Source organism: Tripterygium wilfordii, chromosome 22, assembly GCF_013401445.1.
Source record: "Tripterygium wilfordii isolate XIE 37 chromosome 22, ASM1340144v1, whole genome shotgun sequence".
In the NCBI taxonomy this organism is placed as follows: Eukaryota; Viridiplantae; Streptophyta; class Magnoliopsida; order Celastrales; family Celastraceae; genus Tripterygium; species Tripterygium wilfordii.
This window is the reverse complement of record NC_052253.1, coordinates 1,815,526-1,829,316: the sequence shown is the minus strand read 5'-3', so window position 1 is coordinate 1,829,316 and position 13,791 is coordinate 1,815,526. Positions and strand designations below refer to the sequence as shown.

The following is a 13,791-nucleotide window of genomic DNA, read 5'->3' as shown; positions in this document are numbered from 1 at the left end:
GAAAATTTTGTTATACAACGTCTTCGACCAGCCATCCCTTATAAAAGGTATAGTTAGATGTCATTTTTTGAAACCAATCGTTCGGTCCATATTGGCGGTTTTGGTCAATTTTTTTTCGATTTTTCGATTAATCTTCATTAATATATATTTAATAATAACTGATTAAATGATGATTGGTTCGGTTTGACATTATTTTTTTGGACAATCTTAATTTTGATCAAATTTATGAACTAAATATATACATTTTTGTCCAAAATAAAATAAAATTGAATGTGAAAAGGATGCAATAATTTTAAATTGTTGAATACAAATCCAAAATATTATATGTTTTTCTACTGATGACTTTAATTCTTGTTCAGAATTAAAATTGAAGTTAAACTCTTAAACGCAATCAAAATATGGTTTTTTCAACAGTATTTCAAAAAAAATCAAATATAATTTTTTTTAAAAAAATTGTCAGCCACTACAACGGTCCCATGCCCCTACAAGGCCACAACAACCTCTCAAGTGGAAACTGGAAATCATCACCCGTTAAAGTTCGCACGGATCGATGACGTGTACGGTCTAGATTCAAATTCTTGCGTGCGCTAGATTGGTTTCGTCATTATAAGACACTTTCATCTTCCTTTCCTCTCGCCGCTGTGTTATTATTCTAGTTCTGGAAAGCGATCTGATCTCTAGAGAAAAAGCAAATCTAGTCGCGATCTCGAACTCTGTTTCCAACAGATCGGAGATCAAGAATAGAAATTTGAATTTCTTAAGGTGAATTCGAGTTTTTGCCACAAGATCGATAATTTATGGGTGAATTATACAAATTCTCTTATGAAAAATAAGAAACAAATATAATTTATATACAGGCTTTCCTTGAAATTGTTTTTATTTCTCGGGAAATCGGGTGAAGGTGCTCTGGTTTGTTGTTTGGTTTCGAATTCTGAGATATACAGTTATCTTGATCTAATTGGATCGAGGAGTAGAATAATCTAGAAGAAACCCTTTGGTGAGATGGGCGAAGATGAGAATTACAATAGAGTGGCCCATACGGAAGAAGGAGAGGTTTCTGATTCATCATCTGTAGAGGAGATCAGTGCAAAAGATTTTACTAAGCAAGAGAATCGGAAGGTTGAGGTCCCGAAGGAGTCCAAACCATCGAAAGGGGAGTCTAGGGTTTGGAGCATGCAGGATCTGTACAAGTACCGGGTTCGCGGGGGTTATGTCAACTCTGGTCTGTACAATCTCGCTTGGGCGCAGGCCGTGCAGAATAAACCTTTGAATGACGTCTTCGTGGAGGCTGAGCCGGATGAGAATTCCAAGAGATCGTCACCTTGTTCGTCTGTTGCCTCTGTTAACAGCAAAGAAGTCGATAAAGTTGTGATTGATGTAAGTGGTGATGAGACGGATTCCGAGAAGGAAGAAGGAGAATTGGAGGAGGGTGAGATTGATTTGGACTCCGAGCCACTGACAGAAGCCGGGACTGTTAATGGTGAAGAATGTATGGATATTGATGCATTGGATTCTGATGCCTTAAGAATTGGGGAGTCGGAGAAGGGAGTGAACTTGATACGGGAAGCTCTAGAGAGTGTTAATGTGATGGATGCAGAGAAGTAAGTGAAATTGCTGTTGGGGTTTGATAATTTACGCGTATTTGAACAAAAGGAACCAGTTAGGGCAATTCCGGAAACTGGCAGTTGAGTTAATTATATTTTTGTTCACTTATTTGCTGTAGGTCGTTTCAAGGAGTTTGTTCTAGACTGCAGAGCGTTTTGGAGAGTTTGCAGGAAATGGTTAGGGAGAATAATGTTTCTACAAAGGATCTTCTTATTCGGATGTTGTTCACTAAAATTCAAGTTGTTGATTCCGTAAGGCTGCAAGAGCTTTTGACTCATTTATTTTGTTTGCTGTGTTCAATATATACGATTAATGAACGAACTAAGCTTTTGAAGTTTTTCTGTTTGATTAAAATTAAACTACTCTGGCACCTGAACAATTTGTTCGTTGCAGGCTTTTTGTGCCATGGATAGTGCTTTGAAGGGACAGAACAAGGGCTTTTTTTTGAGGTTTTGATATTTTCAATGCATTACTTGTTATTATTAACTTCCATCAAGTATGGGGTGTTGGTGATTTATTGAATTGGATCTTGAAACAGGTTACTTTCTCTTGTAAAGAGCCATAGCCCACCGCTTTTCTCTCCGGATAAGATGAAAGAGGTGTGATTTGTGTAAATATTGGTGTTCATTTTGAGCTATTATTATTGTGCTTGTTTGTCATCTGTGCATTATAGTTTGGAATGGTTGGTCTATGTTCATGGAGAATTAATTATGCTCTCTACTTTTACAGATAGAGTCAATGCCGACCTCTTTCGCATTGAGTCATATTTTCTCAAGGGCTGGGCCTAGTAATAAGGAGAAGGAGATAAAGGTCTCTGAAGTGTCGAATAAGGAGGCTATCGATGGCTTAGCTGGAAATGCAGGTCATGGTTTGATCACTGTAAACAAGTTGCCTCAAACTGTTCAACCTTTCGTCCCTGATAAGTCAAGCACGTCATGGGAGGCTTTGAGACCAGTAGTATCTGGTTTTAGGGGTAGAGGCCCTTTGCTTCCTCTACTAGACCTCCACAAGGATCATGATTTGGACAGCCTTCCGTCTCCTACTCGTGAAACAACACCAGTTTTACCTGTACGTGGGCCATTGGATGGGATTGTTAGACCAAGTTTGGCTGCAGATAAGGTGGCGCAAGACATTGAAGGCTCTATAATTCATCCCTACGAAACTGACGCCCTCAAAGCTGTTTCTTTCTATCAACAAAAGTTCAGTCGTAGTTCAGTTCTTACTACTGATCTTCCTAGTCCAACCCCATCGGTAGAATCTGGAGATAGGGATGGTGATACTGGCGGGGAGGTTTCTAGTTCCTCCACTGTTGGTAAACGGATAATGGGCCAACCAATGCCATCATCCTCTCCATCTCTCGATATTTCTAACATGCAAGGACTTATCACCACTAGAAATGCTGCATCCATGGTTTCTGTATATAATTCGCCCATAAAACCCCCGACAAAGACCAGAGATCCCAGGCTTGCTTTTGTGAATCCTGAAACAGTTGCTTTGGATCTTAATCAAGGTTCCTCTCTAGTGGTTCATAATACACCTAAAATGGAACCTGCTGCGGATATTATGAACTTACGGAAGCAAAGAACTGCTGAGGATCCTAGTTCCAAAGGTCCTGCATCCAAAAGGCAAAGGAATATGCCAGACAATTTTGGGGATGTTAAGAATGTGAGAACTGTTACTAGCAGTGGTGGTTGGTTGGAGGACTGTGACATTATTGGACTGCAAACTCAAGGCAGAAGTCGATTGACAGAAAATGCAAAACCTGATCAAAAGAAAGTGGATAGTTTAGCAAATAGTGGTAAACCTAATGTGATTGTCGGTGAGCAGGTGTCAGTGACCAGAACCAATAACACAGCATCTTTTCCCGATATATTGAAAGATATTGCTGTTAACCCAACGATGTTGATTGATATACTTAAGATGGGACAACGACAAAATTTACCAGTAGAGGCCCAGCAGAAGGCTGCTGATCCTGTGAAAATTACAATACTTCCTCCGAGTTTCAATTCAAAACCGGGGGCAGTTCCCTCTGTAAATGTCACTCCCGTGACCCCGACAGGGATTTTACCAACACCATCTGGAACACTTCAAGTTCCTTTTCAAATAACTACCTCGGTGAGAACTAAATTTTATGTTATTTATGAGGATGTCAAAATTATAATTATGTGAAACAGATGCCTCTTAATTTGTTATTTGTTTGTGCCTTATGCCTATGGGTTATCACATGTTTCAATTTTATACATGCTATTCTAGTTTTCCCTCTTTATTGCATCTGAATCATCAGTGTTGCTGAATATCCAACTCATTTAATTTCTTGGAGTTGGAGGTAAATATTCTCACATTAAATCCCAGGTTAAAATCTCGATGTGCCATATGAACATTATGTAGGCTGAATGTTCTTTCTATATTTGAAGGATTCTTAGGTAAGTTAACCTGGTTGATCTTGGATCAAGAGGTTTGGCTGGATTTCGTTTGATTGTTTTTGCTTATTCAATGGTTTTTTTAGATGTAATCATGAGTTTTCATTCACGTTATATGTAATTACGTATAGCCTTGCTTGCCTTTGTCTCCTAGAATTGTCCAATTTAAGAGCATGTTTACTGTATTATAAAACTTCAACGGATTCTATTATTCCTTAGCATGTTATGCAATTTCCTTGCTTGTTTGACAATTTATTTTCTTTGCAGGAAGAGTTGGGAAAAATTCGCATGAAACCCCGGGATCCTCGTCGTGTTCTCCATGGTAATGCCCTTCAAAGGTTTGGGAGCTTAGGATCTGAGCAGTTGAAAATGAATGGACCTCCTACTTCTACTACTCAAGCTAAGAATGACAATCAGAATGCTCAACAGCTAGGTCATACACAAACGAAGTCAGTGACTTCTCAGTCTTCCATGCTTTCAGATGTATCTCTACCAGTTACCAATAATATTAAAAACATTGCTAATAGTCTGTCTGTTCCTCAAGCATCAGTAATTCCACCTGTAGTTTCTCAGAATCTTCCTTCTCCACCTATGCCAATTATAATGGGAAGGATGGATGTGAAAACTGTTGTTTCAAATTCTGAGAGCCATCAAGTGGGGGATCCAGAGGTAGGTGCAGCAGGTCCTCATCCACAAAATAGATGGGGAGATCTGGAGCATCTTTTTGAAGGTTATGATGAGCAGCAAAAAGCTGCTATTCAAAGAGAGAGGGCAAGGAGAATTGACGAACTGAAGAAAATGTTTGCTGCACGTAAACTCTGCCTTGTCTTGGATCTTGACCATACTCTTCTCAATTCAGCAAAGGTAACTTCTTACTGTCATAACTAGCTCGTCATTACCTATTTAAGTAACCAATATTTGGAAATGCATGTTTTCTCTCTCTTTTTTTTTTTTTTTTATATATAAATTTTGTTACCTCTGATTACCTCTTCAGTTTGTTGAGATAGACCCTGTACATGAGGAGATCTTGAGGAAGAACGAGGAACAGGATCGCGAAAAACCGGAAAGACATCTATTTCGGTTTCCTCATATGGGAATGTGGACTAAATTACGGCCTGGAATCTGGAATTTTTTGGAAAAGGTAAAATCATAGTGAGGAATTAGTCTTGGTTATGTGCTCAAAGGTGTTTGTGTTTATTATATGTAGTACTCAAAAGATTTCTGTCTTCATTTAAGGCTAGTAAGCTATTTGAGCTGCATCTTTACACTATGGGAAACAAGGTATATGCCACAGAGATGGCGAAAGTGCTTGATCCAAAGGGAGTTTTGTTTAATGGGCGCGTGATCTCTAAGGGCGATGATGTGGATCTCTTTGATGGTGATGAGAGACTTCCCAAGAGTAAGGATCTGGAAGGAGTCTTGGGTATGGAGTCCGCTGTTGTTATTATAGATGATTCAGTGAGAGTCTGGCCGCATAACAGACCGAACTTGATAGTTGTAGAGAGGTAACTTTTCTTTGCTACAACAAGACAACCCTTAACGATTTAATTGATCAGTTTACTTATAAGTATCTTACTAAACCCAAACTTATTTGTTGCAGGTATACTTATTTTCCTTGTAGTAGACGCCAATTTGGGCTTCAAGGTCCCTCTCTTCTTGAGGTTGACCTTGATGAGAGACTAGAAGATGGGACTTTGGCATCTTCTTTGGCGGTGAGGAAAACACACACACACACTCACTCTCTCTCTCTCTCTCAAAAGGAATGAAAGGTGATTCTTGTCTTCTTCTTGTTTGTCTGACTGTTTCTAATAGGTTATTGAGAGAATACATCAAAACTTTTTCACCCATCAATCCTTGGAGGAAGCAGATGTTAGGAATATCCTTGCCTCAGAGCAGCGGAAGATTTTGGCTGGTTGTCAAATAGTGTTTAGTAGGGTGTTTCCTGTTGGTGAAGCTAATCCCCACCTACACCCGCTGTGGCAGATGGCCGAACAGTTTGGTGCAGTGTGCAGGAACCAGATAGATGATCAGGTTACCCATGTAGTTGCCCATTCCCTTGGGACTGATAAGGTATTGTTAATAGTTTTCTCTGTTCTTTGGCTTCTCCTTATATCCGTAACCTGAATCTGCAAGGTGGTTTCAATTTATCTTTCAATATAATAGAGAGCACAATGGATATGATTGAAGGAAACAATTTTTTGGATGGTTTCCATTCATAAATCTTGGAATCCAGTTGTTCCATTTGTTGCTAACATACCTTGGGAAAGTCCTTGTTGAAGTATATTCACCTGAAGATGGATGAGATGTTGAGAAAATATTGATCGTTTCATTATGTCTTAAACAGGTGAATTGGGCGCTTTCCACTGGTAGATTTGTTGTCCATCCTAACTGGTGAGAATCATCATCCATGCTTTCTAATTTCAATTTTGCATTGGAATAAGCTTACCTATCCTGATGTGGATGTACCTTCATCCCCTCTCCCCCCTCTTCTTTTTCCATTCATTAACACAGGGTGGAAGCATCAACTTTGCTTTACCGGAGGATGAATGAGCAGGACTTTGCAATTAAACCATCTTAACCTTTTTCCGGTAAAATTAAGACCTGATAAACGGAAAATCAAATTTCACATTTAAATTGACAAGTTGGGGGTAAGGCTCCTAGAGCTCTTGGTCCAACTTTGAGTTCTTGTTCACCCATAACAATCAGCAGTTCCCCTGCACTGAAGATGGGCTAAAAGAATGGGTTAAGTCGCATTTGGAAGACTTTACCCCGGGGCTACAAGTAGTTTGCATCCATTTCAGCCTTAATATTTTGGGGGGGGGGGGGGGGGGGGGGGGCGGGGGATATGGTGGCATCACGTGTATTGAAATCTTTTTCCTTCCAATCCCACCCGATTTTGACAGTGAGAAAAAGAAAATGATTTCCAAGAATGTTTATAATAAATAATAAATAATCTTAATTATTAAAGAGTGAGAAACTAGAGAGTGAAGATGTCAATTATGCGAATTACTATAAATATCAAGTTGCTCAGAAAACTTGGAAGTACACCCTTTTTTAATTCTAGGCGTTTAAGATATGGTCAGTTACCGAAAGTGGGCGAGAGAAGAGAACCACCGAATTCGAGGAATCTAGAGAAGAATGTGCATCTTTTTGTCCATTTTTTACGTTACGAAGCTGACATTCAAGAAAGAACAATGATTCATTTGTCTAATGTTTGAACCTATTGGGTTTGGACAAAAAAAAAAAAAAAAGTGTCTGGTGGAATGGTGCACTCAGTTCGGTTGATTGCATTTTTGGTGTTAAAACAATTTTTTAAAATTAATCCTTAGTAAATTTTATTATTTTATTTAATTTTTTATGAAAAATAAATGAATCAAAAATTAATTGATATCAATAAAAATATTTAATTTGACCTTTATCTATCTTACTATAGTTCACACACTTTTTGATCTCGACAATTCACATCTCATATTTTCAGAACTTGCCTGTAACACAGGAGGTAACATAAAACAATCTCCAACGGATCGTGTCTTTATTTAATGGATAACAATAACTTTATTTTTAATTATTGATAGAGGATATTGGGCTTTAATTTTCCTTTTCAAGTGCAACTGTAGGGCTTGGACTTGGTGATGGGCTTGCTTTCTTTGATATGGGCCATTCTACATTTGTTCAAATTGAAAAAGAATTTGCAATGTCTTGTTGTTTCAAAAACAACTGTACATCCTGTCTCCGACCCCATCCAACCCGGTAGGGATTGTGTTTCTGTTTGTGTTTTGTTTTTCAAGCGACAATAGAGTGTTTCTTACCCTCTTTGTTTGTTTTAAGAAAGTTGTATGTCGGTCAGTATCTCAGAACGCTGTGTTTCTGGACCGTGTTTTTCGCTCCTGTTACGCGAAGATCTAGGGTCTCACTCACCACTTCTTCTTCATTACTCTCTCAAGTTTCCCTATGGACCGGAACCGACAGGGTAGTCCGGTTTATCTTTCAAGATGGAGCAGCGAGCCCGGCTCAACCGCTACTACCACTTCCTCTCCGGCATTGTCTCCGGCAACTCACCACCATTCGCGATCCTCCTCCATCACTGGCCTCTCCTCCGTCAAGCGCAATCAGAACTTCGCTGCCAAGGCCGCAGCGCAGCGTCTTGCTCAGGTTATGGCCTCTCAGACTACTGACGACGACGACGACGAAGACGGTGGCGATCTTGGGTTCAGGTACAGTGCGCCTCCTCCTATGTCTCTAACGAGGAACAGCTTGAACTCTGTTAGTAGTGCTACTAGTAAGCCTGCGATTTCCTCTGCGAGGATCAATAGATCTCCTTCACCAGCGGTGAGTTACGATTATTTTGTTTTACTTTAACTCTGTAATTCCTCTGAATGCAATTGGATCTTCTTTGATTTTGATGCGAAAACAATGTTGTTGGTTCGGCATTGTGCGATGAACTCTGTTCTCCGATGAATTAAGGAGATTTCAAAATTAATTGATTTAATGTGGATGTACTTCTTGTTTTTTATCAGTTAGAAAGGATTTCTGCGGAGGTAGCACCGTCAGTTCGTTCCACTTCGGCTGGAAGGGCAACAGCCTCTCTTCGTACAGCGGTTCCACCGGTGCCTCCCAGTAGATCATCCGTGAGGACTCCTGTTTCCATGCCACCTATAGATCCTCCTACCAGTCGACAAAAAGATAGAAGGTACTCAAGTTATTGTTTGTTTTTATGGAAGGATTAAAGTGGCCTTGGATATTGAGTTTGTTCATGTTATTGACGGGGTTAAATTTTTAGCTTGGCTTCGATTTTGCTCTCCTTAGAAATATTTATTTGGTTTACAATTTAAGAAATCAGAGATGTGGCATGAACTACAGATTCTTTTCGGATGTTGGAAGATTGAACTCAAAGGATAACGGACATCAACGCGATGCCTCTGCACTTCTTGATGAAGTATGTTATAATTGTTATTGCATGATATTTAAATGAGCATTTTCTTACTAGGTGACTTTGAATATGTCTTTTCCTGAATTCCTTATGAAACTGACGACAACAGACAACTTATCCTGCAGCTCGATGCATTACAAGAAGAGAATGGGAATCTTCTTGAAAAGGTTTACCATTTTCTACCTTTGAAGTTTTAAGAAAACCCCGTCAGTGGCCTTATATGTCCTTTCTATTGATCCTTTTAAAATAATCTGTGCACTGTACAGCTCAGGGTTGAAGATGAAAAATCTAGAGAAGCTGAAGCCAGAGTTAGGGAGCTTGAAAAACAGGTAATTGCTAGTTTAATAATGTAAGATGGCATCCATGGTGACTAAATGTTGATATTATTGTCAGTTAGAAAGTTTTATTTGGGATGCAAACTCCAACTGTACTCATTCCTGTATCCCGCATCACCTATTCATGGTTTTCTCTGACTACGCTTGTAATGATATTCTTCCTTGCGGATTTCAGCTACTCTGAAGTTGCTGCTGAAAATTGAAATACTGAACATACAGCATTTTTCTTGCTAAAAAGTATTTATTTCCTAGATATGTCCCATTCCATGTGAATGTCCCCTTATAATCCGTGCTGCCTCTCCCTTGTTAGGTTGCTGCTCTAGGAGAAGGTGTGTCTTTGGAAGCTAAACTATTGAGTAGGTAAGTTGTGATCCTGGTACCTGTTTATCCCCCCCTCCTTCTGCTTGAAGTTTATGTTGACATCTGTTTTCTTATTGCAGAAAGGAAGCTGCATTGCGTCAAAGGGAGGTAAATGACTTCATTAGGCCATCAAATAGGAATTGTTTGATTATTGGATATAACGTTCTGTATTCTCTTCTTTCCTTCAATGAAACAGAGAACTTAAGCTTCTCTGATTTTCTTTGTTTTTCTTCTCCTGCAGGCTGCCCTTAAGGATGCAAAGCAAAGTAGCACAGTAGATAAAGAAGTTGCATCTCTTAAGTCTGAAGTGGAGGTGCGTATGTAAATATGTGGTGGTCGTACTGATCTATTTTCATGTTTGTTAGCCTAGTAATTTTGCTTGTGAGTTTTTCCGCTGCTACTGACTCGTGTTTATACTTACTTTAATTTCTTGCTCAAATCAGATTGCAAAAGATGAAGCTGCAGTGATTGTGCGCCAGCTTCATGGCTCAGAATCTGAAGTTAAATCACTTCGCTCAATGACACAAAGAATGATATTGACTCAGAAAGAGATGGTGCGTACTGTTGTGCTTTTAAGCACCCTGCTGATAGTCTTAAATATTAATCATTGACTTGATTTGTTTTCAGGAAGAAGTAGTTCTTAAAAGGTGTTGGCTTGCGCGCAACTGGGGTTTAGCTGCAAAATATGGTAATTTACTGCAAGATATGTCTAAACTTTATCTCTCCCTCTCCCTCTTGGCTTTAGTTTTCTTTATTAGTTAGGGGCAAGTGGTAGGGAATTTAGGGATGAACTAACCTGCTTTTCAACTTTCCCATGTTTAAATTCTAATATGAAAGTTTAGAGCATACAACTCTGATGTCAAACCACTGAACATTTATGTTGGTGTTCTAGTTCTTGAGATCAAATTTTTTTTGTGCATGATACCCTTTAGTTTTTACTTTCAAAAGCACATAATATGCATTTTATCCATTATTAATAACTGCCATTAATGCATAATCTATTAAGATTTGCAGGTATCTGTGCGGATGTTGCTGTATTAAAGTACGAGTACTGGTCATCTTTGGCTCCACTTCCATTTGAGATTGTCATTTCTGCTGGACAAAAGGCCAAGGAAGAATGTTGGGAAAAAGGTTAGTGATTACCTCTGTGATTATTAATATTTGAGTCATTGCAATCTCATTGGGCGACATGTTTATATAATTATTAGATCGGCATGTATTCTCATCTGTATTAGACATTTCACCTTAGCAGATGATGAAGACAATGAGAAGAGGAGCACGCTTGCTCTGGACTTGAGTGATCTAACTGGCGAAGGCAATATTGAGAGTATGCTTACGGTTGAAATGGGTTTGAAGGAGCTGGCTTCTTTGAAGGTCTGCTGTGCTAGATCTTTTTGGTTTCTTTTTACGGTGTACAAACTTGAAATTTAGGCATGTGTGTGAAGTAATTGTTTGTTTTTGGGTTATCTTCTTTGTTAGCCATTCTTTTTATATGCTTCTGAATCTTTCTTGGAAACTCAAGGAACCTACATAATATTGTTTTGTTGAAATTTTGAAGGTTGAAGATGCTATTGTTCTTGCATTGGCCCAACAGCGACGGGCAAACTCTGTTCGACAGTCCTCAGGTATGCTTTGTAAACTTGGTGGTATATGTCACTTGCCTGTGCTTTAAATTCCATTTTCTGTTTTCTATCTATTTTCATCAGTTCTAAGTGCCATCGTTAACGTGTATCCATCCTAAGTGCTAATGCTTACTTTTCTGTCATTATTCGAATTCACATACAGATATCAAATCACCAGGTGATCCAAAGTTTATGGAGGAATTTGGTAAGTTATATCGGGTTTGGGACTGCACTCTGTTTCGGTAATTTGCGACCTTTTTCTAAAATAAAGATATTGTACGGACTCCCAAACAAAGTTGATGGACATATCCTTAATATTCTTCACCAACAGCAAACTTCTTGATTTTCCATCTATGATCAATCCCATATTTGAGGAGAAAGTTATGTAAAAAAATGCTAAGACATGCTTAAGCTGTCTACCAGTGCAACAATTCTTTCTAATCCTTTCCTTTTGTTCTCTCTTTCTTGGGGGAGGGTAAAAGTTGGGGTTGCATGGTCATGTTTTTATTTATAAATAGCATAAGAGATTTTGTCAGATGATATAAGTGTAATCAAAATGCAAAATCTTTTAATGTTAGTTTTTTGTTCCTCAGAACTGAGTCCAGAGGAGTCTGAAGATTTACTTTTCAAGGAGGTTTGCTGTTTATTCTCTTGGATTTGACAGTTTTATCACTTTGTATCTGATACTGTTCATGTATATAACTTGCATAGGCATGGCTTACATATTTCTGGAGAAGGGCCAAGGCCCATGGTATAGAGGAGGGTATAGCTAATGAACGACTTAAATTTTGGATCAGCCGCAGTGCGCACTCACCAAGTTCTCATGATGCTGTTGATGGTAATAATAACTCTCTCATCATCATCAATTTACATGGAGATATGACAGTAGCTTTCATGAAAGCTTAAAATGGTAGTGATTAAACTTCATTGGGTGATGGTATGTGCTAAGCTTGCTCAACTTAACTGCATGTTTGGTTGGCCCTGGGACTTCCATTCCAAGTGAAAGGGCATTACCTTTGATGGACATGCTAGAATTAGGGATTGACATCTTTCCCATTCCCATTCCATGGGGTGGTCAATTATAAGTTTATCCTTTATTGAAATTATATTATATAAATTATATTATCATTAAAATAATAATAATAATAATAATCAAGGAATGATAGGGGTACCTATAATTGTAATATGATGGTAATAATTACGGCAATATTTATGTAGTTATGACATTAATTTTTATAGAATATATAAATCATCATTAGGGTTATAAGTATATAATTATTTGTTAATAATTGTTATCCACAAACACCTAGAAGTGAGTAATTTGATCATCCACGCTTGATTGCACCATCATTTCACACTGGCTAGCAAACACATTACGATAGTTTTAAAAAGATGAAAATTCTGTTGTACTGTCATATGACAGATGCTTCCAGCTTCGTGCTAATGCAATATTGACTAGTCTTTTATGGTTCTCATTTTTAACTGCTCATTTTGGTTTTTTCCTGCTTAGTTGAGCAAGGGCTGATGGAGCTCAGAAAGTTGGGAATTGAGCATCGATTATGGGAAGCATCACGCAAAGAAATCGATCAGGACCCTTTGGTATCTAGGAATTCAGCCGGGTAATTCAAGTGACCTGCTTTGCTTGGCAGTTGGTATTATAGATGTTTATAGCTGTTTTATTCGTTCGACCTTTCATTTCTCTCTAAACATCTTTCTCAGGACTCTTGAATCTTTGAACTCTGCCAGGAAAATTTAACTGACCTGTTTGAAGGTCTACACTATAAAGTCGGCGTTTATATATATATTAGCAAGGCATGTGTACATTCTTCTTCTTGTTTGATGCAAGGTTATGAATCATTTTTGTCTGGCTCTCTAGACAATTGTTTTGAGTTGTTTGCCCACTCTGTATACTGTAATTATTACCGTCTGTGTTGGCTTGCCCTGTCAAACTTTGGTCGAGTATTTCCTGAATATTTTGATTTGCGTTGCTTCAATGCTGTAAAGTCGATGCCTGGGCACACAAAGCCTTTGCCCGTGTCACTATCTCCACACTTCTAAAGCATGGCGGTAAGACCTGGATATGGTACCTAACAATGGCATCCCACTTGTGTGCGCTAACAATGGCTTTCTGAGAGAGATACAGGTAATCCCGGTTTCCTTCTCTCATGTGTCCACTGGAATCATACGAGGAATAGCCGTTGGAAGCATGGAATTACTGTCGAATACGCTTTTTTAAATATAGCATCTTGTGTTATGGCCTATGGAGTCTATCTTTATTGCATGGATTATGGCGCTCGCGCTGCAGGTTTTGTTCTGTGTCCTTGCATTAAACAAACTTTTCTTAAAAAAAATCCCAAAAAGTTGTGATTCCACTTGAGCCGGTCCCACCTCTATTACACAAAAAGTCAAGTCAAACAGGTATTCTAATACAGCCACATCAGCAAAACACAAATTTCTATACACTTTTTCTTCCCACACACTTTCTCTTTTCACCCAACCCAACAACATTCCATTCCTCC

At 38.7% G+C, this 13,791-nt stretch overlaps 2 protein-coding genes across 4 annotated transcripts; both read left to right on the top strand.

Annotated features, from left to right (window-relative positions):
* The first annotated feature begins 630 nt into the window (after positions 1-630).
* LOC119990478 (RNA polymerase II C-terminal domain phosphatase-like 3) lies at positions 631-7,276 on the top strand. Its single transcript, XM_038836412.1, has 12 exons — positions 631-1,601; positions 1,724-1,856; positions 1,999-2,054; positions 2,144-2,204; positions 2,335-3,720; positions 4,293-4,889; positions 5,020-5,166; positions 5,262-5,530; positions 5,626-5,737; positions 5,838-6,095; positions 6,370-6,416; positions 6,537-7,276. The coding sequence occupies exons 1-12, from the start codon at positions 1,003-1,005 to the stop codon at positions 6,601-6,603; spliced, it is 3,732 nt and encodes a 1,243-aa protein (XP_038692340.1). The 5' UTR covers positions 631-1,002; the 3' UTR covers positions 6,604-7,276.
* A 533-nt stretch (positions 7,277-7,809) lies between these two features.
* Positions 7,810-13,266, top strand: LOC119990479 (coiled-coil domain-containing protein SCD2-like). 3 transcript variants are annotated; one of them, XM_038836413.1, is made up of 18 exons: positions 7,812-8,354; positions 8,543-8,715; positions 8,886-8,961; positions 9,081-9,122; positions 9,222-9,284; positions 9,601-9,650; positions 9,731-9,758; positions 9,892-9,963; positions 10,094-10,204; positions 10,278-10,338; positions 10,665-10,781; positions 10,900-11,024; positions 11,209-11,275; positions 11,436-11,477; positions 11,866-11,906; positions 11,984-12,110; positions 12,783-12,891; positions 12,992-13,266. In XM_038836413.1, the coding sequence occupies exons 1-18, from the start codon at positions 7,977-7,979 to the stop codon at positions 13,026-13,028; spliced, it is 1,719 nt and encodes a 572-aa protein (XP_038692341.1). In that variant the 5' UTR covers positions 7,812-7,976; the 3' UTR covers positions 13,029-13,266. The 3 variants fall into 3 exon arrangements, 2 of the variants coding, with proteins under 2 accessions (XP_038692341.1, XP_038692342.1); XM_038836414.1 differs by having other exon boundaries at positions 7,813-8,354; positions 10,903-11,024; XR_005466050.1 differs by lacking the exons at positions 11,866-11,906; positions 12,992-13,266 and having other exon boundaries at positions 7,810-8,354.
* Positions 13,267-13,791: the final 525 nt, after the last annotated feature.

Bases quoted from the DNA above. Each gene is read 5' to 3' on its own strand.
- LOC119990478 (XM_038836412.1), top strand. From the start codon at position 1,003: ATGGGCGAAGATGAGAATTACAATAGAGTGGCCCATACGGAAGAAGGA. The intron at 3,721-4,292 runs GTGAGAACTAAA...TTTTCTTTGCAG, and splicing joins CTTTTCAAATAACTACCTCG to GAAGAGTTGGGAAAAATTCG. The intron at 5,167-5,261 runs GTAAAATCATAG...TCTTCATTTAAG, and splicing joins TCTGGAATTTTTTGGAAAAG to GCTAGTAAGCTATTTGAGCT.
- LOC119990479 (XM_038836413.1), top strand. From the start codon at position 7,977: ATGGACCGGAACCGACAGGGTAGTCCGGTTTATCTTTCAAGATGGAGC. The intron at 9,964-10,093 runs GTGCGTATGTAA...TGCTCAAATCAG, and splicing joins CTCTTAAGTCTGAAGTGGAG to ATTGCAAAAGATGAAGCTGC. The intron at 10,782-10,899 runs GTTAGTGATTAC...ATTTCACCTTAG, and splicing joins GGAAGAATGTTGGGAAAAAG to CAGATGATGAAGACAATGAG.